We start from the raw sequence: 24,252 nt of genomic DNA, 5'->3' as shown, positions 1-24,252 counted from the left end.
ATCAAGAGCTACTCTGATGACCAATCAGGAATCTTGTTGTGAGGCCTACCTCGAGGGAAAATCTGTTGCGGCCAATCGGAAGCTACGTTTCAAGGCTGTTTTCGTTTTGATACGGTGTGGCGTCAGGGTTTAGCTGTGTTCTCGATTATGCCCCCCAAAGGGAAGGGTGGTGGTAAGGCCGGGAAAGGTAAGATGAATGCCGTGGTGAGGCCTTGGAGTTGTAGTTTTCTGACTGGTCTGTTGCTGGGGTAGAGGAGATGGAGGTTTATTCCCTGCAATATTTAACGCCGATCTGGCAGTAGAATCCTCCCCTACTAAATTCCATTTTTCTTTTCAGAACAGACTGATCAGGTACTGGTTATAAGATCGTCATCCGCCTGGAACTGTAGTCCTGCTTTCCCTAAGAAAATCAGAACTAAAAGTCTCAGTATGCCGCTCAGATAAAACAAGGACTGGCCTAGTTTATTGTGAGAAAATAATTACACTAGATGGGAACTCTAGCGAGAAGGGGTAAACGTGGTCGCAGCAGCAATAATGAGGGAGGTGGTTAAGAGACAAAGAGTTTCTGAAAATAGTTGACCAAAGCAAAGCTCCTAGACTCCTTTTCTCTGGAAGATGCAAAATAATAAATGTATATGTATGCATGTATATAGATATTAAACCACTATTTTTTAAAAGACTTTTCACAAATGATCTGCCTCTTCAGCTGTTATCATATCATGTGATGTCATAAACCTATCTAAACACTGAATAAACCACAATTGTGAGGAATTTCAAAATCTTTAATAATTTTTTCTTTTTATATGAAGGGAATTAGTATCAGATTTTAACGTGCTCACATATATACAGTCATTTGGCTCATGCAATGAGCGGGCAAGAGCCAAATGACTGTATATATGTGAGCATGTTAAAATCTGATACTAATTCCCTTAATATAAAAAGAAAAAATTATTAAAGACTTTGAAATTCCTCACAATTGTGGTTTATTCAATGTACAGTGAGGATCTGTTAGCCTAATTTGAGAGATTGATAGGTTTATAAAAAAAAACTATGTAGGACATCAGCATAAATTATTAGGTTAGTCCGAAAGAGTGGGCAGAGATGGTCTGCATAAGCAAACAAAGGATTTCTTAGGACCCTTAGTAACCAAAGAGGGCTCCCAGTCATACTTTTTGTTATTTTTCGCTGAATTTTCACCCCTATAGCTAAACTGGGGGAAGAGGTAGCAGTTAGTGAGCAAATGCCATGTGAGCCAGGGTCCACTTAGTCTCCACCCACTCCTGCATGGCTGCTGCTTCCTGCTTCTGCCGATGTCCTCTTAACAGGAGTTTTGGACAACACCTCCAAGAGTTCTGTTTAGGGTCCCCATTGGGCTACCACCACCTCTGGGAGTGGGACCAAAGAGCTTTCTGAAATTTAAGTTACAGTTTGTGTCAGGAGTGAAAAATGAAGCCAGACATAAAATGGTAAAATGGACAAGCTGATGGGTTTAACTATTGATAGGATTATTTTGATAATACTGCAACTAATGCTGCTGCTTGTAAGTAACGCAGATATGTTATGTTTTGGGAAGGTGGCGCATCAGGGAGCGACAGCGCTGATAAAAAGGCACAAGGTCCTAAAGGAGGTGGAAATGCAGTAAAGGTAAGTGGTGGTGCACCATTGTAGGCATAAAGCATGGTGGTAATGGGCTGGTGAGTAGAAACAGGAAGAAGAAATAGAAGGATATATGTAGCACAAGTTAAATGTAAGACATTGATAAGACAGGCTAAGAGAGAATTTGAAAAGAAGTTGGCTGTAGAGGCAAAAACTCACAGTAAAAACTTTTTAAAATATATCCGAAGCAGAAAGCCTGTGAGGGAGTCAGTTGGACCGTTAGATGATCGAGGGGTTAAAGGGGCACTTAGAGAAGATAAGGCCATCACGGAAAGATTAAATGATTTCTTTGCTTCGGTGTTTACTGAAGAGGATGTTGAGGAGGTACCCGTAATGGAGAAGGTTTTCATGGGTAATGATTCAGATGGACTGAATCAAATCACGGTGAACCTAGAAGATGTGGTAGGCCTGATCGACAAACTGAAGAGTAGTAAATCACCCAGACCGGATGGTATACACTCCAGAGTTCTGAAGGAACTAAAAAATGAAATTTCAGACCTATTAGTAAAAATTTGTAACATCATTAAAATCATCCATTGTACCTGAAGACTGGAGGATAGCAAATGTAACCCCAATATTTAAAAAGGGCTCCAGGGGTGATCTGGGAAACTACAGACCGGTTAGCCTGACTTCAGTGCCAGAAAAATAGTGGAAAGTGTTCTAAACATCAAAATCACAGAACATGTAGAAAGACATGGTTTAATGGAACAAACTCAGCATGGCTTTATCCAGGGCAAGTCTTGCCTCACAAATCTGCTTCACTTTTTTGAAGGAGTTAATAAACATGTGGATAAAGGTGAACCGGTAGATATAGTATACTTTGATTTTCAGAAGGCGTTTGACAAAGTTCCTCATAAGAGGCTTCTAGGAAAAGTAAAAAGTCATGGGATAGGTGGCAATGTCCTTTCGTGGATTGCAAACTGGCTAAAAGACAGGAAACAGAGAGTAGGATTAAATGGACAATTTTCTCAGTGGAAGGGAGTGGACAGTGGAGTGCCTTAGGGATCTGTATTGGGACCCTTACTTTTCAATATATTTATAAATGATCTGGAAAGAAATACGACGAGTGAGATAATCAAATTTGCAGATGACACAAAATTGTTCAGAGTAGTTAAATCACAAGCGGATTGTGATAAATTGCAGGAAGACCTTGTGAGACTGGAAAATTGGGCATCCAAATGGCAGATGAAATTTAATGTGGATAAGTGCAAGGTGATGCATATAGGGAAAAATAACCCATGCTATAATTACACAATGTTGGGTTCCGTATTAGGTGCTACAACCCAAGAAAGAGATCTAGGTGTCATAGTGGATAACGTATTGAAATCGTTGGTTCAGTGTGCTGCAGCAGTCAAAAAAGCAAACAGAATGTTGGGAATTATTAGAAAGGGAATGGTGAATAAAACGGAAAATGTCATAATGCCTCTGTATCGCTCCATTGTGAGACCGCACCTTGAATACTGTGTACAATTCTGGTCACCGCATCTCAAAAAAGATATAATTGCGATGGAGAAGGTACAGAGAAGGGCTACCAAAATGATAAGGGGAATGGAACAACTCCCCTATGAGGAAAGACTAAAGAGGTTAGGACTTTTCAGCTTGGAGAAGAGACGACTGAGGGGGGATATAATAGAGGTGTTTAAAATCATGAGAGGTCTAGAACGGGTAGATGTGAATCGGTTATTTACTCTTTCGGATAGTAGAAAGACTAGGGGGCACTCCATGAAGTTATCATGGGGCACATTTAAAACTAATCGGAGAAAGTTCTTTTTTACTCAACGCACAATTAAACTCTGGAATTTGTTGCCAGAGGATGTGGTTAGTGCAGTTAGTATAGCTGTGTTTAAAAAAGGATTGGATAAGTTCTTGGAGGAGAAGTCCATTACCTGCTATTAAGTTCACTTAAAGAATAGCCACTGCCATTAGCAATGGTAACATGGAATAAACTTAGTTTTGGGTACTTGCCAGGTTCTTATGGCCTGGATTGGCCACTGTTGGAAACAGGATGCTGGGCTTGATGGACCCTTGGTCTGACCCAGTATGGCATTTTCTTATGTTCTTAATTGTGGAGGGTGATGGGGAGAGCAGGGTTGAAAGGGTAAGTGGGGGCTTAGGAGAAGATGGTGTTGGTTTGGGAAATGGGAATGTGTATGCTCATCTACACAATGGAAGAGACCAGAGATGAAGAGACTCAAATTGAGCAGAGTGAATCTGCCACTTGGTCTTTCTCTGCTGTTATTTTGTGATGCCTCAGTAATAGGTATTCTTGCCTTGTTTGCAGTACATGTTGCTAGTTCTTTGTGCCTTACCTCACTGTCTTGCCCTGTCTGTCTGCTTTGATCTGGTTATTGGAGTCTTGCCTTGCCTTGCGCGTCTTAGCCCGATTCTACGGTTCTGACCTCTGCCTTGAATTCTGATTTCTCTCCTGGATCACTACCTGCCTTGACCGCCGCCTGTATCTTGACTTCGTCTGACCACCCCTTACAGGACTTCTGCCTAAGACTTGTCTGCCCCCGGAGCGCAAGGACTCAACCTGTGAGGAATAGGTTTGGTATAGGTGAAGCTCCAGTTCCTGTCCCAATAAAGGCGATTCCACTAGCTGTTGGCATGGCGTAGCAGGTTAGCCTGCTAGGCTGCGTCAACCACGCCACAGCCCAAAGGCTCACATCCATGACACTTTATAAAAGGGCACTTTCTGAATTCCATGTTGGATCTCTTGCATTCAGATTGGAGCATTCATCACTTCTAGCTGTGAAGTCATGAGTTGCAGACGAGTGATCTTCTGAAAAAAGTATTCCCTAGCATCCTATGGCTGCTGAAAGTGATCAAGGAATATATTCTGAAACCTCTCAGTTGACTATTTCAGTCCCCTTGTCATGAACTACAGCGATGTATTTGGTGCCTAATTTATGCTTGGCCAATGAGGCCAACAGTTTACCTGTCTTGTTATCATATTGAAATAATTGGTATTTATAATAAAACATGAACTTCTGTCTTTGATGGATCAATGAATTGAGAGCCATCAAAGATGAGAGATAATTAGTCCTTAACAAATCTGTTTGCTGTTTAGCAAGGAGCTTTCTATCTTTGCAAACCTTCTGCTCCAGGCATAGTACTTTAGAATCCATAACCTCACATCTGTGTATCAAAAGGCAGCTTTCTCGCCCCAGAGCACTAACTTTGCTGTCTCTCAAAACATTACCTCTCTTATATGGATCTTATTATTTTCCTGATGCTCCAGCAAAGCCTGAAATCCAGGATCTCTGGCTACATAAGCTTGGAACTTCCATTGTCTTTTTCCTCTCCAAATGTCTGCCCAGATAAACGTGTGGTCTGAGATCTCAAGGGTTCCAATTTTAGTGCCAGATGCTTTGGAAAATATTGTGGAGGTAGATAGTAGGAGGTAGTCAATTCGACATTGAGGTGCATGCGCCCGTGAAACATGTAATTAAGCTCAGTTGGAAAAAGGATGCACCATGCATCCAGTAGGTCCAAATATTTACATAAAAGGGGTGTTCCTTTGTGACCATTATCTTTCCAGCTGTCTCAGGTTGAGATTTGTCCAGTAGCAGGTCATGCACTAGATTTAAATCACCACCAAGGAAATGGGACCACACTATGAATCTCGGATTGTGCGAGAGATTCATAAAAAAAAAAAATGTGGCTATAACTGTTAGGAGCATAGACATTACAAAGGGTTAGAAGCTTCCTTGAGAATAAGGAATCGACTTCCCGGGTCTTTGATGGTTGCTGTAATCTGGAAGGACAGGGTTTTATTTACTAAAATTGCAATGCCAGCTTTGTGTTCCCAAGGAGGCCCAATAGGCTTCTCCAACCCACCACCTGCACAACTTACTATGCTTTGTCATTTAAATGCATTTCTTGTATCAGAGCTATGTCTGTCTGGGGTCTCTCTTTGAATTTTAATATCTTTTGTTGTTTAATTTGGGAACCTAGACCAGAAACATTCCAAGAGACGATTCCAATACTCCTTTTACTAATAGAGACACTTTCTTTAAAGTGATCTTCTCAGCAGTAACCTGTGCTGAGAAGGGACACCTTCAGCCCATGGCAGCCCTCTGGACTTCACCATTGGCCCTTTGTCCCTATAAAAACAATCCGGGCAGACAGGTGGTATGCAGTATTTGAAATCTTTCCCTCACAAGATATCAAATCCATACAACCCAACTCCCCCTCCATGTTCATATTTAGCTTCCTCCATCTCTTACCTGCCCTGTTGCGCATCCGCCATCCCCATTGCTCCTCCTCAGTCAGGACATTCTCCTTCATGAGGTGAACACGTACATGATGCTAGGGGGGGCTCCCTACCCCCAACACCGCAGTATCAAAAAAAGCATTCATACAACAGAGCGTGCAGTGAAAACCAGAAGTTTTTCCCACAATATGGGAGCAGTGCTGCAGCTGCCCGCTCCTGCAGGTCCAAGAGGAGACAAGTTTGTGATGCCAATTCTGAGGTATATTTTTGTCGTTTTTAAACGTATGGTACTATGATACAGTGATGAAGAACTGAAACTATGATATTCACAGTCATAGCAATAAGACCAGCCACCCCCCCCCCCCCCAACTGCTCAAAAGAGAAAAGTGAACACAGTTACCAGGGATAGGGAGCAAAACAAGGCCAAACACAGCTTTGGAGCCCCTCGCAACTGCGGACCACCATGGGCAGCCGCTGTTGCGGTTGGGCCAGCCTATGATTCTTTGTCTCAACTCGTCCCCATGTCCTGCATTTGTTCCAGTCAGGTAGAACACTTCAAAAAGTAAGAGAACACACTGGATGGGTAGCTTCTGAGAGTCCTAGAATATTATTGTCTCATGTCGCTCTTTTAGGGCCATGAATATAAATTTGTGTTTAACTGTGTAACTCAGACTCAAATGTTCACTGGCATTGTATTCCAAAACCCAGACGTTTAATGATAATGCTACCATACCCCCTAACAGTTGTAATTATAGTCAGTGATGGAAGCCACGTAGACCCTGTTCTTGGTGGCAGTTGGTCAATCCTCTCTTTCCTAGTGTGTAGACAGATGGACTATGGACCAGTGGGTTATGCTCCCCTGCCAGCATATAGAGAACAGAGCAAGCTCATGTCACAGTATTTATAGCCCTGCAGTGACCCCAGCATGCCAGTATTTTCCGTCTCCAGCAGATGGTCGATGTGCATCTTGCTATGAGGATTGCTTCAGATTTTGGAAGGAGAATTTTAAATTTAAATGGAGAAAAGCTCTGCTCTCATGCGGTGTTACCAAGGGTTCTCTCTCCCAGTTGAGAATTTCTGAGGTGATTTCCATGGTCCCTCAGATGTGTGCCTTGGTCTGGTAGCTGGGTTTCCTGGCGTGGACTTAGGTGATTGTATAGCTTAAAGGCAGCGGGTGCAGAAGGCAGACTGTCTCTGTCTAAGCCGGTAGTGCTGAGTTTTGTTTTTTTGGTTTTTAAAAAAAAAAAAAAAGGGAAGGAAGAAGTTTTACCTTTGGAAACAAAGACATTCAGAGGGCTTCGTAGGACTTCCTTCAGTCTCTGCTCGGTGTGCTATTCTGACGTAGTTCCTGCTCCTGTTGGTACTTTGGGAACTGGGCAGCCTGGCGGGTTGAGTGGTCCTGGTGGCCTAGGCCCTGCAGTTAGGCTATTTGCCTGCGCGCCTCATGGTATGCTGAGGCGGTGTTTTCATGCGCTTCTGTGCATGCGACCACATGAAGAAGAAGATTGGTAAACACCAAGGAATTTATTAATATTTCATAGTAAAAAGCCCGACTCAGGCCGAGTTTTGCTCTATCTAGATGCTTCAGGGGCGGTTGAATAATGAAAGCAGTGTTGCCTGTATACAGCACCTCATGCGGATGTAAGGTCCTTATATTCCATATATTGTACTAAATAACTCTGTTTAAGCACGCTTATGAAAAAGCCGGAGGTAGTCCATTAGATGTCCATCCGAATTCCTTGCTATAAGACTTAGATTCCTGCAAAAAAGCATCCTGCGTCCACTGCAAACACAACATATTTGGTTTTTACTATGAAATATTAATACATTCCTTGGTGTTTCTTCTTCTCCTCCTCCTCCTTCTGTGTTTGGAAGGGATCTGGCTGCTTTTTCTTGGGTGGAGTTTTTTTTTTTTCTCCAGAGTTTACAAGCTTTTCTTTAGGAACAGTCTTCAGCTTCGCCCAATCCTGTCAGGTCGGATCCTCAGCTGGTGGACCCTCCCTCTTCCAGTCCTATGGTTAAGCGCCGGGCCATGCCTCTGTGTGTTGTGGATATTCCCAACAGGAACCGGATGGCACTGATGAGGCAGATCCTGATTCCCTTGAAGATGGGGAAATTCCTCTGGGGCTGGAACGTTATCGGACCATGTTACATTTCTTTCATAGAAATGAACTGCCAGTCCTGATTTCCCAGACTTTGAAGATACTGGGTATTGCTGGTTCGGATTCCTTGTCTGAGCAGAAGAAGAATCCATTTTGGTTTCCTTGCATAAAGCCTCTTGTTTTTTCCCTGTTATGGACACCATTCAGGAATTGAGTGATCTTGAATGGGACACCCCAGAGGCAAATGTCAAAGGGGGTAGGATGTTAGAAGGCCTGTACCCCCTGGATCCAGCTGTGAGAGAGGGTTTGCGTCTTCCCAAAGTGGATGCTCTGGTATTTGCCATCTCTAAGCGGACGACTATTCCCGTGGAGGGAGGAGCAGCCTTGAAGGATGTGTATGATAGGAGGATTGAGGCCATCCTTAAACAAGCCTTTGAGGCAGTGGCAATGACTTTACAGATAGCTTCCTGTTGTGCCCTTGTGGCACGATCTTGTCTGCTTCTCTCTTAGGAAGTTGATGATGCTGGAAGGAATTCCAGAGCGGTCATGGAACCCGCTGCTGGTTTATTTTTTTTTTTAGCAGACACGGGTTGCAATTTGGTCCATACCTCGGCCAGAAGAGTGACTTCGGTAGTAGAGGCCTGGCGTCAGCTATGGTTGCAAAATTAGTCAGCTGACACAGCCTCCAAAGCTAATCTTATGAAAATGACTTTTAAAGGCTTGCTTGTGAAACTGGCCAGTAAGTGGGGCAAATCACCAGTCCCTCGGTTGCCAGAGGTTAAGAAGCAAGTGCAGCGCCCCTTTAGTATGAGGGATCATCTCTGGGGTTCCAGGCGGTTTTGTCCCTACAGAGGACACGGCCTTTTGGTAGGTCTCAGTCCTTTTGACCCAGACAGCCCAAGAGAGGAGCGGGCTTGTGTGGTAGATCTTTCTGAGCTTCCCAATGAAGGTTTGCTGACCCACCTTTGGGAACAAGAGATAGGGGGATGCCTTCTGTGACGGGGTCACTATGCCAGTCTGAGTAGGTAGAATAACGCCAGGAACAAAAAACTCCCTGGAACCAAAGTTCTAGAAGGAGGGGGAAGAAAACCCAGGTGACACAGAGTCAAGGATATACACTGGCTTCCCCTGTAACCATAGAGACAAACACACAGGTGTGGGAGGTTAAGGGTGGGACTTCCTCAGAGCCAATCAGCTGGCAGAGGAGGAGGAGTTACAGAGTATAAAAGAGACTCCCTAACCCAGCAATTTCAGTCTCCTGCTGGGGACTGAAGGAGAAGGACCATGCTACCTGCCGCTCTGCCAGACTGGAACTTTGGTGCTCCTGCTTAGATGGAAGATGGATGACTGGTGTGACTTCCAGGAAGGTGAGCCGGGAGATACAGGCTGTGTGACTATCTGGATGTGCCTACTTAAGGATATTGTTTGAGAGACTGCCAGTGGGTGGTTGTACCTTTGGGGAAGAATTGATATCCCAGAGGTACGGAGGGAGGTGGCAGTTAGGCCCATGGGGCCAGACTTTGGACTTGAGATGAACTTCTGAAGCCAGCCTTTGGAGATTGAGTCGCTGGCTCAGTGGGGAGGGCTTCTGCCTTCCATCCAGGCTGGGAGGGTTCAAACCCTGCCTGAGGACTGGGAAAGATAAATAACCTTGAACTTCTATTTGAGTTTTTGAGTGGTCAGGAAAGCTCATTCAGGGATTGGACCCTGGAACTGATGCAATTGACTGTGTACGGACCGGTGAAAGCATCACACTCTCTCTTATTAGAGATGGGTCGAGATTACATCGGACCAGTTGATCCTGTAGGTGATACAAAAAGGAAATGCCCTGGAATTTTGCAGTATTCCTCTGGACGTGTTCATAGTGTCTCTTTGCCACTCCCCGCAGAAGAAGTAGGCAGTAGAGTCTACGCTTCAAAGGCTCCTCAGGCTGAGGACTGTGGTTCCAGTACCCACGTCAAGTATGAGGTGCTATTCCATTATCTTGTTGTGCCCAAGATGGAGGGTTTGTTTCATCCCATCCTGGATCTCAAAAGTATCAACCGTCATTTGACGATGACTCATTTTCGCATGGAAACCTTATGCTCTGTGATAATGGTAGTGCAGTCGAATATAATTTGACTTCCCTGGATCTGTCTGAGGCCTACCTTCATATTCCTATCCATCTGGAACACCATTTTCTCTGTTTGCGGTGTTGGGGTGCCATTATCAGTTTTGGGCACTGCCTTTAGTCTAGCCACCACTCCCAGAATGTTTTCCGAGGTTATGGTGGTAGTAGCAGTGGCGTTGAGAAGAGAAGGGATCCTGGTGCACCCTTACTTAGACGACTGGCTGATACAAGCCAAGTCTCAGGAAGAGAGCCACCTGGTGATGCACAAGTTGATATCCTATTGCAGGAGCTCAGTTGGGTGGTGAACCTGTCCAAGAGCAGTCTTCAGCCTTCTCAGTCTTTGGAGTATCTGGGATTCAGTTTGACACAAGACAGGGCAAAGTTTTCCTGCCAAAAGTTTGAATTCAGAAATTGATGTCTCAGGTGGTGAACAATATACGCCCGACAGTATGGTCCTATCTACAGGTTCTCGGTTTGATGTCAGCAACCCTGGAAGTTGTGCTGTGAGTGAGGGCATATATGCATTGTCTTCAGTGCTCCCTACTGTCTCGTTGGAACCCGCAGTCTCAGGACTGTTCGGTTCAGCTCCACTTGCCGATGGCAATATGCTCTCATCTCCAGTGGTGGTTGCAGGAGCCTCATCTAAGGGAGTTTCTTTGTCCTTCCCGACCTGGTTGGTACTCACAACAGATGCGAGTCTCCAAGGTTGGGGAGCTCACTGTCAGGAGCTGACGGCCCAAGGACATTGGAATGCCAGGGAGTCCCTCTGGAACATCAGTCGCTTGGAAGCCCAGATGATCTGGTTGGCAAGCTTGCAGTTCAGCCACAGGTGGCAGGGTCAAGTGGTCCACGCTATGTTGGACAACGTGATAATGATGGCCTACATCAATCGCCGGGAAGGAACCAAGAGCTAGCAAGTATCACAGGAAATAGACCAACTTATGGAATGGGCGGAAGGACATCTACACATGATCTCAGCCTCTCACATTGCAGGAAAAGATAACTTAAGAGCACACTTTCTCAGCAGAGAGAATCTGGACCCAGGAGAATGGGGGTTGTCAGCAGAGGCATTTCAGCTGATATGGATCAGTGGGCCTTCCGTTCCTAGACCTGTTGACGACTTCTCGCAGTGTGAAGGTTCCTTGATTCTTCAGTCGTAGGAGAGAACCGTGGTCCTTGGGCATAGATGCTCTCATACAGGTCTGGCTGGAAGACAGATTGCTTTATGCCTTTTCTCCGTGGCCCTTGTTAGGCAAGATAATTCGCAAGATTGAAGGCCACAGGGGGCTAATACTCCTGGTGGGCACCAGCCTGGCCCAGGCATCCCTGGTATGCAGATCTGCGAAGGACTCCTGGTGGAGAACCCCCCCCCCCCTTCATTTTCCTCTGCACATGGATCTGTTGCAGCAGGGACCAGTTCTTCACGAGGATCCAACTCTGTTGTGTCTTATGGGTTGGCCCTTGAGAGGGCTCGCCTGTTGAAGCGTGGATATTCTTCTGAGGTGGTTGCCATCTTACTCTGAGCTAAAAGGTTCTCCACTTCCTTAGCCTACTTTGGAGAATATTTGAGGCCTGGTGCGAGGAGAGGGGTATTCTTCCTCGTTCAGATCCCGATCATTCTAGACTTTTTTTGCAGGATGGATTGAATAAAGGTTTGGCCCTTAATTCCTTGAAGGTACAGGTTGTAGCTCTTGCCTGTTTCCGAGGCCCATTAAATGGTGATTCCTTGTTGTCTCATCCTGAGTGGCCCATTTTTTTGAAAGGGGTCAAGCATCTTCGGCCTCCCTTGTGGTTACCGGTTCCTTTGTGGAGTCTTAATTTGGTGCTGGATTTCTTGGTGGACCCTACATTCTGACCGCTGCATAGCTTTTCCTTGTGGTTATTATCCTTAAACAGTGTTTCTGGTGGCTATATGTTCTGTGTGTTGAAATTCCAAGCTGCAGGCCTTGTCTTGCCAGGAGCTGTTCCTTCGGGTGACTCCAGGAGGGTTGCAGCTGTGTACTGTTCCATCTTTCTTGCCTGAGGTGGTCTTGAATTTAATTTGAATCAGTCCCTTTCCTTGCTGTCCCTTGATAAGGTTAGGGACATGAAGTAGTATTGCCTTCTGTGTCCCTTGGATGTCAGGAGTCTTGTCGTGCGGTTTCTGGAGGTTTCTAAACCTTTCTGAAAGACGGATTGCCTGTTTGTCCTTCATGGTGGAAGGAAGCGGGGCGAACCAGCTTTGCAGGCTACTATAGCTAGCTGGATTAAGGAGGTGGGTCACAGCCGTGGATGTGGAAAAGCCGTTGCCTACTCAGGTTAGGGCTTATTCCACTAGGGCTCAGGCAATGTCATAGGCGGAGGTTTGATTGTTGTCTCCCATCAATATCTGCCAAGCTAGGATGTGGTCGTTCTTACATACTTTTTTCAGTTTTTATCATCTGGATGTGCAGGCCTGGGAGGATGCAGCCTTTGCATGTGTGGTGTTGACTGGCCCGCAGGCAGTCCCTCCCCCACCCTGTTTGGGAGTAGCTTTGGTACATCCCACTGGTCCTGAGTCCATCTGCTACACGCTAGGAAATGGAGAAATTACCTACCTGATAATTTTGTTTTCCTTAGTATAGACAGATGGACTCAGCTTCCCGCCCTTGGGTGCCAAATCATTGGGTCAATAGTCCTCCTGTGGGGTTCCGGGTCCCAAGGGATTCTTGGTAAGTGTTCATCCAGTCCCTAAATTGGGTACCTATGTTCTTACTTGAGTTCAGTGTTTTTGTTGGTTGAGTACAGTTTTGGTTGCCTGTTTTTAATCAAGTTTTTTTGCTAGTCTGTCCACAGTTGCTTTTGAAGAGAATATTGGCAGGCTGAGGGCACTGCAGGAGTATATATACTGTGACGTCAGTTTGCTCCATCTGCTGACAGGGGAGCATAACCGACTGGTCCTGAGTCCATCTGTCTACACTAAGGAAAATTATATTCAGGTAAGTAATTTCGCCACTAATGACTGTAGAAAATGCCATGCTTCCTCCAGTGTGATTATATATTGAACTGCTGCCAGCATGGGTTACTCTGTTTAGTTGGACATTGGAGCGAGAAGCGAACCTTTTTCTGAAAAAGAATACTGCAAATAAGGGAGAATGCTCTGCACAGCCCAGCTAGTTTAACTGAGTAATCCTGAAGAGAAGGATTTTTCTCTCTCCTATAGCAAGCTGGAGGCCCTTACGTATCGCCTATAGAACTGCAGTCTTGTGATTGAAGTTTAGGAAATGGGCGATTTCCACCCGAGACTTGTCTCAATTTTCCTGCCTGGGGCCAATACGATGTGCTCTATCAGGAGCGGACCCAGCGACTTGTGGAGCTGGAGCACTGCCGGCAACCACTTCTCTAGGAACTCCCTCGACTCGTCCAGTGTTTCTGGGAGCCCCACAGATCTTAAATTGTTGCAGCGAGAGTAATTTTTTTTTATATCTTCTATTTTGGTTCTATCACCTCAAGCCGCTCCTCCCTGTTTTACTCATGATTGCTGTTGTCCCACAGGTGCCATCTTTCTAAGTCAACCACACACTACTAAATCATGTCCAGCCTCTGCGTAGCCATTTCAAGGACACCCCAATAGTGCATTGAGCTTGGGGAGAAAATCGTCTTGAATTTCCCGTCAAACTTGGGATCAAGAGCCACTGCTCCAGTGACCGCTGCAATCAAGGCACCTCTGTCTATGGTTTTAGCTGTATTCAGTTTTACGTTGTCTGCATCTTGGATTCTTCCCGGGTTTAGCCTTATCTTTATTTTAGCTAATCTACTGACATGACCCATTCCAAAACCCTGTAGATCTGTTGCTATTTTCACCTCAGATGGTTTAGTGCTCAATTCAAAGTCCATCGTAGCAGGATGAGGTCTGTCGGAGTGGGGGGGGGGGGGGGGTGCTGGAAGAGCACAATGATAAAATGTCTGCTTCCTTTCACCGCATCATGTGATCTCAAGTGGCTTGGATAATTTTTATGTGGAATTTCTAGATGTTAATGAAGTATTTTTGTCTTATGGAATTATATGGTGGGTTAGTTGTTGGGATCGATTTTACAGGCTGGGTTTTTTATTTTAAATATTGTTGTTATTAATTCATTATGGGAGATTTTGGATGAAAAATAGACAATTTTAATAAATTAAATGAATGCTAGAGTATCATAGGACCAGCTCTACGGCACACAACGTACCAGGTATGGAGATACAGGAAATTTATCTGCTGGCAAGAGCAGAGCTAGCATGCAAGGATAAAATCCCTTTAAAATGTTATTTACCTTTCAAGTGTGTTAAGCTTGTAAGTAACTCCCTGGGTTGCTCTGTGTTTGTCAGTAAGGAAAATAGGGAGCAATGTTACATTGTCTCTGCCCTTACACAACTTCCCTTTGCTTAAGAGAGAAAAAAAAAAGGTAGGGAAGGACAAAAAGCTCCAGGAAAAACTTTAGTGTTGCAGATCTACTATTAATTTTCTCTGTCTGTCAGTATATAAATGTCTAAATAAATAAACAGTTGTTCCATGTATAGATCACAACGGTTTACAAAGTAACATTCATAATTATAATTCAACAAAGAAAGATTGGTTACAGGGTGTTCATTTCTATCAAGTGAAACTTTCTAGTACATATTAAAATTGATCTAGTACATATGACAAAGAGTACAGATAAAAAAATTATATTTTTCACATCTTAGTCAGTGGGTTGTTTTGAGAATCTTACATTCTCTTGTTTAATTTATTCTTCATGATTCAATTATTCTCTTTTGTCCTTTTGTGTTTGTGGTTCTGTATATTTTGATGTTTTAAGTTAAATTATATGTTTTTTAATAGCCATGTTTTTTTTATTTTTTTTATTTTTTTTTAATTTTTTTTTTAATTGTAACTTTTATTGGCAAAATATAAAACAGCTGTGCAATACGTACAAAATCCAATGTAATCATAAGTGAACAATGTGTGCCATTATACCAGCGAAGAAGCCATTTCACTCTAGTATATCCCCTTGGATTCCCCCCCCCCCCCCCCCGCCCCCCCCCCCCCCCCCCCCCCCCCCCCCCCCCCCCCCCCCCCCCCCCCCCCCCCCCCATATAGAGTAAGCTAGCTATATCATCAATCATATAGCAGCAAGACACATGGTCAGCAATTCTCCTGATAGCGAACAGAAAAACGCAAAGGCGTGATTAAGATAACATCGTGGCAGAACAGCGGACCACCAACAGCATAGATTCCCCATGACATCTGCTTTCCCAGACCAGCTACAAAACACCAGAAAACACCAGTCCTGAGTTCCACCAATAGGAGTCACTGTGTTTATCCATGATTGGTCACTGCGAAACCATAGGAAGTCGTAGCCAATGTTCGTAGCGACCCCAGACCTTGTGAAAATGCAGGGACGATTTGTTGCGAAATGCGGTAATCTTTCCCAGGTGTGCGTATGAAGAACCAACGCCTGAACCATGGTAATGTTGGCACCCCAGGGTCCTTCCAACACCGTGCTATAGCACATCTGGTCGCAGTCACCACAAACTTAATAAAATAATTATGAGATTTGGATCTATCTTGGAGTTCAGCATTCAGGAGTGCTTGTGCTGGTGTGAGTTGAATACAGCCATGCAAAATCGTAGAAATCCAGGTCGATATCGTTGTCCACAGCTGTTGTATTTTGGGGCATTGCCACCATAAGTGGAAAAAAGTGCCCCGCTCCCGGCAAGGTTTCCAGCAAAGCCCTTGTGTGTTTGGCGCGTAATGCTGAATGAGACTTGGGGTTACATACCATCTGTAGTATAATTTGTATCCATTTTCGATATGTTGTGTTGATATAAATCCTTTCCGTAAACTTTGAAAAATTGTCAGCCAGTCCTCCTTTGTCCAGGTACATTGTAAGTCCGATTGCCATGCTCGTATGTGTGACGCAGACTGGTCAAAGTCATCGCTCAATAATCCATAGATATTAGTAATATGTTTAGTTACCATGTGGGAATGTCTACACATGCTCTCAAATGATGAAATACCCTTTGCAAGGTCAGCTTCAATCCGATTGCTAAGAAAAAAGTGTCTAACTTGGAGATAGCGGAAACGTTCCGCATGACCCAGCTGAAATTGGCGGCCAAGGGTAGGAAATGATAACAATCCCCCGGGGGACCAAACATGTGACCATTGGGAAACACCTTTATCTATCCAAAATTTAAACGCCCGCGGATTGCCAGCGGGCCGAAACCCCCGGTGGTAAAATAAGTGGGTGCTATGGAAGAAGCCTTGAGAACCCACAAGGGCTTTCTTCCACCGGTCCCATACGGTCAGAGTAGCTTGCACTGTCTCTGGTAAAGGCAGTCTGGGAAACCTAGAAGTCTGGGTCTGCCACAACAATGCGGAAATCGGAAAAGGTCCTATCAGGGCCTGCTCCAAGCGTACCCAAGGTTTGCTCCTTTTGCTGTCATGCCACTCTATGGCTGCTTTCAAATGGGCCGCCCCATGGTATCGAGCTAGATTAGGCATGCCTACCCCTCCTCTATATCTGGGCAGGTACAACGTTTTCAGAGCAATCCTAGGCCTTTTTCCCTTCCATAGATATTTGTTTAGTCTCCGTTGCCATTTATCCAATAGCTTAACAGGAATAACAATGGGTAAAGTCTGCAGTAAATACATAATCCGGGGCATGACATTCATCTTCAGGACAGCTAATCTCCCCAGCCAAGAAATGTGGTATCTGTCCCACTCCTCTAGGTCTTTATATATCCTCCTCAAAAGTGGAGCATAGTTTAAATGAAAGAGATGGGCTCCATTCCCAGATAGATCCCCAAATACTTTAACTGGTGCTTGGCCCTTTTAAAGGGAAAATCCCTTACAATTTGGCCTATTAATTCTGATGATGCAGTAACATCTAGCAATTCAGACTTTTCCCAGTTAATCGAAAACCCCGAGACCCTGCCAAATGCGGCCAGCTCCTCCGAAACTGCCCGCAAAGATTGCAGTGGGTCAGTGAGGGTAAACAAAATGTCATCTGCGAAAAGACAGTTTTGAGGAAAAGTCTCCCACACTCACTCCAGAAATGACGTATTACTCCGGATACGGTGCGTGAAGGGTTCTAGAAAGAGTGCAAACAGCAGTGGGGACAGTGGACACCCCTGCCGGGTACCTCTTCCAACCGCAAACGAAGAGGAATATCCCCATTAATTTTGAGACAAGCCGTGGGCGCTTCATACAGTTTTTGAATCCATGTAATAAACTTATCTCCCAAATTAAATAATCGCAAGGTATGGAACAAGAAGGGCCAATGCACATAGTCGAAAGCCTTTTCGGCATCGATGGCTAATAGCAGCAGGGGGACCTGTGGGAACGGGCCCACCCCATGATGTCAACCGTTTTGCGGACGTTGTCCGACGCCATTCGGCCCGGTATAAAGCCAGATTGATCGGGATGCACCAGATCCGGCAGAGAAACATTAAGCCTGTGAGCTAAAATTTTGGCCAGTATTTTCATGTCTAAATTAATTAAAGAAATGGGTCGGTACGAACCGCACACCGTGGGGTCCCGGCCTGGTTTCGCCAGGAGTGTCACCCCGGCCATATTATCTTCCGGGGATATCGAAGCCGCCCCCTGCAGGGCATTAAATAAGGAAACCAGCGGGGGCACCAAAAGTACCAAAAATTTCTTATAAAAAGAGGCGGTATAGCCATCGAGCCCTGGCGACTTGCCCACTTTCATGGATTTTATGGCCCAAGTTACTTCTGCCGCAGTAATATCCCTGGTAAGAAATACCTGGGTCTCAGGGGGGATCTGGGGTAATTTAAGATGGTGAAAATAGGCTTCCAGCTCATCGGGCTTTATGGTGGTTTGTGCCCCATATAATTCCGTATAGTAACGGAGAAAGCGTTGCCGGATATCAGCATTAGAAGTTAACATGTTTCCGCTTTCATCCTTTATTTTAACAATATTTGACTGGGCCTGACGGACCTTTAATTTTCGTGCCAACTGTTTACCCGATTTGTTACCCCCTTCATAGTATTGCTGCTGACTGCAAGTTAGCCGATGCGCGATTTGAGCCGCCTCTAGATCTGCCAAGTGCTTGCGTAGCGTGTCGATTTGCAGTAATAAATCGGCCTCCCCAGTAGTGGAATGCACCCGCCCTAGCCTCTGTAAACGCATTAACGTATCAACCTTGTCTTGCTGTTTGCATCTCTTTACATAAGCCCCCCTAGCAATAAGCTTCCCCCTCATCACCGCCTTCAAGCAATCCCATAAGGTAGTGGGAGAGGTATCAGGATTATCATTAAACTGCAGGTATTCTTGAATGTCCCCGTATAACTGTGTACAGAACGCCTCATCTTCGAGGAGGCTATCATTAAGTCTCCAATATTTTCGCCCCTTGTCGTACCCCGAGAAATGGAAATCTAAATACACGGGACCATGATCAGACCAAGTAATTGGGCCCAGGGACGGATCTAGAACCTGGTTACAACAGCCCTTATCCACCAACAGGTAGTCAATACGTGAATAAGAGTTATGCACCCTAGAGTAGAAGGTATAGTTCCTGGATGTGGGGTGCCATACCCGCCATACATCGACCAGGCCATGATGTCGCAGAAAGCGGCGAAACGCCTGCCTGTCTGAGCGCCTGGTGGGAGAGTTCTGATGGGAGTTATCTAGGCGGGGGTCCATTGTCAAATTAAAGTCCCCACCGAGGATTATATAACCCTCTGCCCACAAATCAAGTAGCTGAGAAAGACCTTCCATATAGGCGCCCTGCCCCGCATTAGGTGCATAGGAACTGACCAAGGTGTATGTATCCCCTCCAATAGCAATGACCAGCACTAAGTACCTGCCTTCTGGGTCTGACTGGCAAACCAATTCATCAAATATCAGATCTTTATGGATAAGTATTCCTACCCCTAGATATTTATGGGCCAACGGCCTAGCAGCCCAATATTGTTTGGGGAAACTAGGGTGTTTAAGTAAGTACTCATATCTCCGCTTCAAGTGTGTTTCTTGCACAAAGGCAATCATGGTATGCTGAAGAATCAAATCGTCAAAGAGGGATTGCCTTTTTAATGGGGTATTTAGTCCCTTCACATTTAGGGACAGAATGTTGAAAGTAGTCATGGAGATAGATATGAGAAAGTTATCAGCCCAAGGGGCAGTGTCAGCCGTCCCAACCACTGCAAGAAGCTGCCTGGTTTACCCGCCCTTGAGTACCATGTGTACACTATAGACTGAAGTCGATGATAGCTGCTACTCTCTAGCTTCCCCCCCCGCTTTCCCACCTCCCCCACAGCTTGATCCCTTTGCCAGGGCCACGCTGTCTGGTTAAGGGAGGAGTCAATCATCCCAGCATTAGTCTACCCCTAATGACATCCTATATGCTAATGGTAACAGTGTCTGACAACAGAGCATCACTAACAGTATAACAGTTTAGCTCAGGTCTTTACGCCTTAACAATAAGACAAACAGTAACCATAGGTGAATCAAACTTAATAGCAAACAATGATGGATACCATAGAAACCAGAGTCTAATCCACAGGTCCAAAAGTAATGGCCCAGCCTGGGCATGACCGCGGATAAAAATCCGGCGAATGAAAGAGTCCCCTGCAGGAACTCCCAAGCCCTCACCGGTCCGAGGCACCGTGCTGCGTGGGTGAATCAGTTTGTCGCCGCAGCCTTTTGTCGCCTCTGGTCACACGTTGCCAGCGCGGCGGTCCCTCCCGCCGCACGGTCGGTTTTGGGGCGGCAGGTAGGCCCACGAGCTCCGGGTAACCCCGTCCCGCAACATAGTGGAGGCCTCAGCCGGTGTTTTCGCCCGTAATGCTTCGCCTTTCAGGGTGAAATTGATCCCAAAGGGGAACATCCACCTGTATCGAATAGTTTCCTTTCGTAGAAAATCAGTAATCGGCTTGAAATCCCGCCTTTTCTTTATCGTTGTGGGCGAGAGGTCCGTAAAAATCATGACCTCATTGCCCTGCCACTTCCAGCTATTCTGCTGCCTAGCTATGTTCGCTATTTGTCTTTAACGGCATATTCATGATAGCAGGCGATTATGTCTTTGGGCAGATTATTAACCCGGGGACCAAAAACTCTATGAGCTCTTGCAATTTTTACCTCCTCCACCTCAGGCGCCGTGGAAGTAGAAGCGGAGCCCGCTCCGGAAGACAGAAGCATGGCGCTGATCTGGGCCACGGTGGCTATACAATCTGCATATTCCGGGCCCTCCGGGATGCCCCTGAAGCGGAGATTCTGTCGCCTTGACCTGTTTTCTAGGTCTTCCATCTTCTCTTGCATACGTTCCATTTCCTCCTGCATGCTATGGATTTTATCGTGCTGATCCTTGAGGTCCGCGCTGTTAGCTTCCGCCCGGGTTTCGACCTCAAAGATACGGCGGCCATTTTCAGCGATATCCCCCTTCAGCTCCTCTATAGAAGACATAATGATCGCAGTTTTCGCCGCTATTTCGGATTTAATTTCGTCGACCCAGCCCTTCATCTCCGCTTTCGTAAGGAGCACTGTCTCGGCTGTGGAGTCACCCGCGGCCATCTCCCCGAGGTCCGCGGGCTCGTTGCTTGCCCCCGCCATGTTGTCACCCGGAGGCTCACCTTCCAGCGGTAGTTTACTATATGAAAACTTTTTTAAGTCTACCGTTCTTCGTCGGTGAGACATCTGCCGGGGAGCCCGAAGTTAATAGGCGTATTTTGGCCACAGATCGCTAGTTAGGACGCCCGATGTCAGAGGATTTAGCTGACGCCGAGGGGGAGATCAAATTTAGTCCGCCATCTGCTGGGATGACGTCACATCCTCCTTAATAGCCATGTTTTTAGTTCTATTTAGTAAAATACATAATGTCTCAGGCATAGAATTCCAGAGCTTTGGACTTGCTATGGAAAATACTCTTACTTGCATCAGATGTGTGCTCTATATTGTGGGATTAGTCAGTAGTCCTTTATTTTGAGATCTTAGTGTTCTCTGAGGATTGTAAGTTTGTAGTGTAATTCCTAACAAGCTGATGTTGAATATTAATGTTGATACATTACAGTAGATTCTGGGATTGTACAGGTAACCTATGCAGTGAAATCAGCGAGGGTGTAATGTGATCATATTTCCTGGTCCTAATAATATTCTTGCTGCAGCATTTTGTAAGTGTTGTAGTGGTTTTAAGTAACCTGCTGGAAGACCTAATAGTGAGTTACAATAGTCAAGATTTGAGAAGATTAGAGTTTGCAATACAGTACAGAAATCTGCAGAAGTTGTCTGTGGTTTCAACTGATGTAATATATACAACTTGGCATAACCTGTCTTAATTTACTGATGTGCATTTTCATTGTGAGGATCTTATTTAGCTGTGTTTCTATTCAGCTGAATGATTTCAGCCTTTATTTAATATTAATTTATTCTATTTTAATATTCTTATTTTTCAAATGATAGTAAAATTGTCTGAAGGACATGTAGCCAGAATTACTGGTATGATACATGAAAGACGTTCTCTGTGAGCAAACTAGTCTGGGGTTTTGTTTTTTTAATTTATTTTATTTCTCTTATTGGACAGGTGAGACACATCCTGTGCGAGAACACAGCAAAATCACCGAGGCCATGGAGAAGCTCAAGTCTGGAATGCGGTTCAGTGAGGTGGCAACACAGTACAGTGAGGATAAAGCCAGGCAAGGGGTGGGTAGCACACCACAGGGCAGAGAGAGGGAGCTGGGCAAAGGAGGTGAATCACTGCACAGGGGCAAGGAAAAGGAAGAAATGAGCTTGGAAAGTTGGAAGAGTGAGAGGAAGTTTTTCAGTTAGTGGTTCTCTACCCAGTGCTTGGGATGCACCCAGCCAGTTGAGTTTTCCAGATACCCACAATGGATATACATGAGGTAGATTCACATGCTTTGCCACCATTGAATGCAGATCTCTTTCATGCATCACATTTATTGATATCCTGAAAACCTGACTGGGTTGAAACCCTGGTTTAAGGCATGGGGGTGGTAGATGAAAGGAGGTGGACATCTTTATAGGAATGCTTGAAACAGCTTTTGAAAGAAGTGAGGAGTTAGCAGGGTGGCAAGTTGTAAGCAGAAGTGATTTCAGACTTTAGGGCTTCAGGCTTTGTAATGTGGGTGTTTAAATAGTTATTGGATAAGCTTCTGTTAATCATAAGAAACTGTTGTATATGTTTCACTGTTTATAAAAGTTGATGTAAAATGTACTCAATAGTTATTAGATAAGCTACTGTTAATTGTACGAAGTTGTTGTATCTGTAAACCGGAGTGAAGGCATCTAGCTATACTTCGGTAGGAAGAGCTGCGTTAGTGCCCAGGGCACCCGCGGTTGCCGCACGCACAGTGCAGCTCGCCTACCGCTCGATTCTGAACAGTAATTTATGCAAATGAAAACTGCGTCTAAGAAGGGTCCGTGAAGCCTTAGGCCCGCGCAACCCATTTTTACTGGATAGAGCGCCTATACAGTATCCTGGGTGCGCGGGCCTAACGCTTCACGCCACGCTGGTATCTGTCATTTCAAATGTCATTTGAAATGACAGATACCTCTCCCCTCCCTCCGAAGCAAAAAAAAAAAAAAGCGAAAAAAAACGTAAAAACAAAAAGTAAAAAGTAAGTCGCTTTGCCGCTTTCCCCCAGCCCCCCTCACCTGCCCCGGCCCGATCTTGGGTGCCGGTCTCCGGGGCAGCCCCAGTCCTCTCCCTCCTCCCGAAGCGCAAAAAAAAAAAAAGTCGCTTCGCCGCTTCACTGTCTCTTCTTCCCTCCTCCCGGAGCAAGGCTGCTTTTCGCGCCCTGCTCCGGGAGGAGGGGAGAAGAGACTGACAGTGGCGAAGCAACTTACTTTTTGCAACCCCCGATCGGAGCTCTCCTGCCTCCCGCTGGCGACTTACTTTTTTTGCAGCCGTCCGGCCATCTGGAAGAAGGTATCGTGGCCTCCCGGGGAAGATGGATGCCAGCACGGGGGAAAGCGGCCCCTGTGCATGCAATTGGCTGCTCAAGACGTGACGTCACATGCCGTGAAGCCAAACGTCATGACGTCACGTCTTGAGCAGCCAATTGCATGCACAGGGGCCGCTTTCCCCCGTGCTGGCATCCATCTTCCCCGGGAGGCAGGAGGAGGCAGGGGAGCCACGATACTTTTTTTGCGGCCATCTGGAAGAAGGTAAGTCGCCAGCGGGAGGCAGGAGAGCTCCGATCGGGGGTTGCAAAAAGTAAGTTGCTTCGCCGCTGTCAGTCTCTTCTCCCCTCCTCCCGGAGCAGGGCGCGAAAAGCAGCCTTGCTCCGGGAGGAGGGAAGAGACTGACAGTGAAGCGGCGAAGCGACTTACTTTTTTCTTTAAGTTTTTTTTCGCTTTTTTTTTTTTTGCGCTTCGGGAGGAGGGGAGAGGACTGGGGCTGCCCCGGAGAACGGCACCCATGATCGCGGCGGGGGCTGGGGGAAAGCTTGCCACCTACCCTTACCCCTGCCTCTACCGCAGGGTCAGGGTAGGCGGTAAGTTAGCAGGTTAAACGCGCGACAAAACGGCAGGGAAAGATAGCGATAGTCGGGGCGCGGGTTACGGGATGCTAGGGAATAGCTAATTCGCTCGTTTACATGCAATATACATGCCGCGTGCGGAAGGGGTTGGCCGGGGATTTTAGGACGCGGTAGGAGTAGGTTAAAGTGGATTCGGATCGCAGGAAGGGATAACGCGGCCGGAAAGTGAGTAGAACGCGGCTTAGGAGTCAGGGGTAAACGCGGCCGCACTTTACAGGATAGACCTGAATAGCAGCAGGTTCGAGGTCACTTCAGTAGAGAAGCATAAAACAGAGCTGTTTTATGCTGTGTATTTAGCATGAATGCAAAGATAGCTGGGTAACCAGTAGCTGTTAAAGGACTGGATGTTCGTTAGAGTGTAGCACTATGCTGATGAGATTCTCAGCAGACTTGGCTGATCTAACACTGTCTGTCTCTATCCTGCAGGGAGACCTGGGCTGGATGACCCGAGGGATCCATGGTTGGCCCTTTCCAGGAAGCAGCGTTTGCCTTGTCAGTTAGCACCATGGACAAACCTGCGTATACAGATCCACCCATCAAACCAAGTTTGGATACCACATCATCATGGTGGAAGGGAGGAAAATAACCCCCTCACCAAGGACATTTAATAAGCAGCTTTTTATACTCCTGTGTGAATGTTAGATCCTAAACCAAATGTGTCAGCCTTCAGCCCA

The 24,252-nt window shown here is 45.8% G+C and overlaps 1 protein-coding gene across 1 annotated transcript; it reads left to right on the top strand.

Annotated features, from left to right (window-relative positions):
- The first annotated feature begins 38 nt into the window (after positions 1 to 38).
- LOC115094714 (peptidyl-prolyl cis-trans isomerase NIMA-interacting 4-like) lies at positions 39 to 24,220 on the top strand. The gene is given in 7 exon segments (XM_029607969.1): positions 39 to 187; positions 1,574 to 1,644; positions 21,601 to 21,619; positions 21,622 to 21,719; positions 24,005 to 24,028; positions 24,030 to 24,114; positions 24,117 to 24,220. Coding segments are annotated over 7 exon segments (441 nt in total). The 5' UTR covers positions 39 to 147.
- The last annotated feature ends 32 nt before the right edge of the window (positions 24,221 to 24,252 follow it).

This window comes from Rhinatrema bivittatum, chromosome 6, assembly GCF_901001135.1.
Source record: "Rhinatrema bivittatum chromosome 6, aRhiBiv1.1, whole genome shotgun sequence".
In the NCBI taxonomy this organism is placed as follows: Eukaryota; Metazoa; Chordata; class Amphibia; order Gymnophiona; family Rhinatrematidae; genus Rhinatrema; species Rhinatrema bivittatum.
This window is presented reverse-complemented; position numbering and strand designations above follow the sequence as displayed.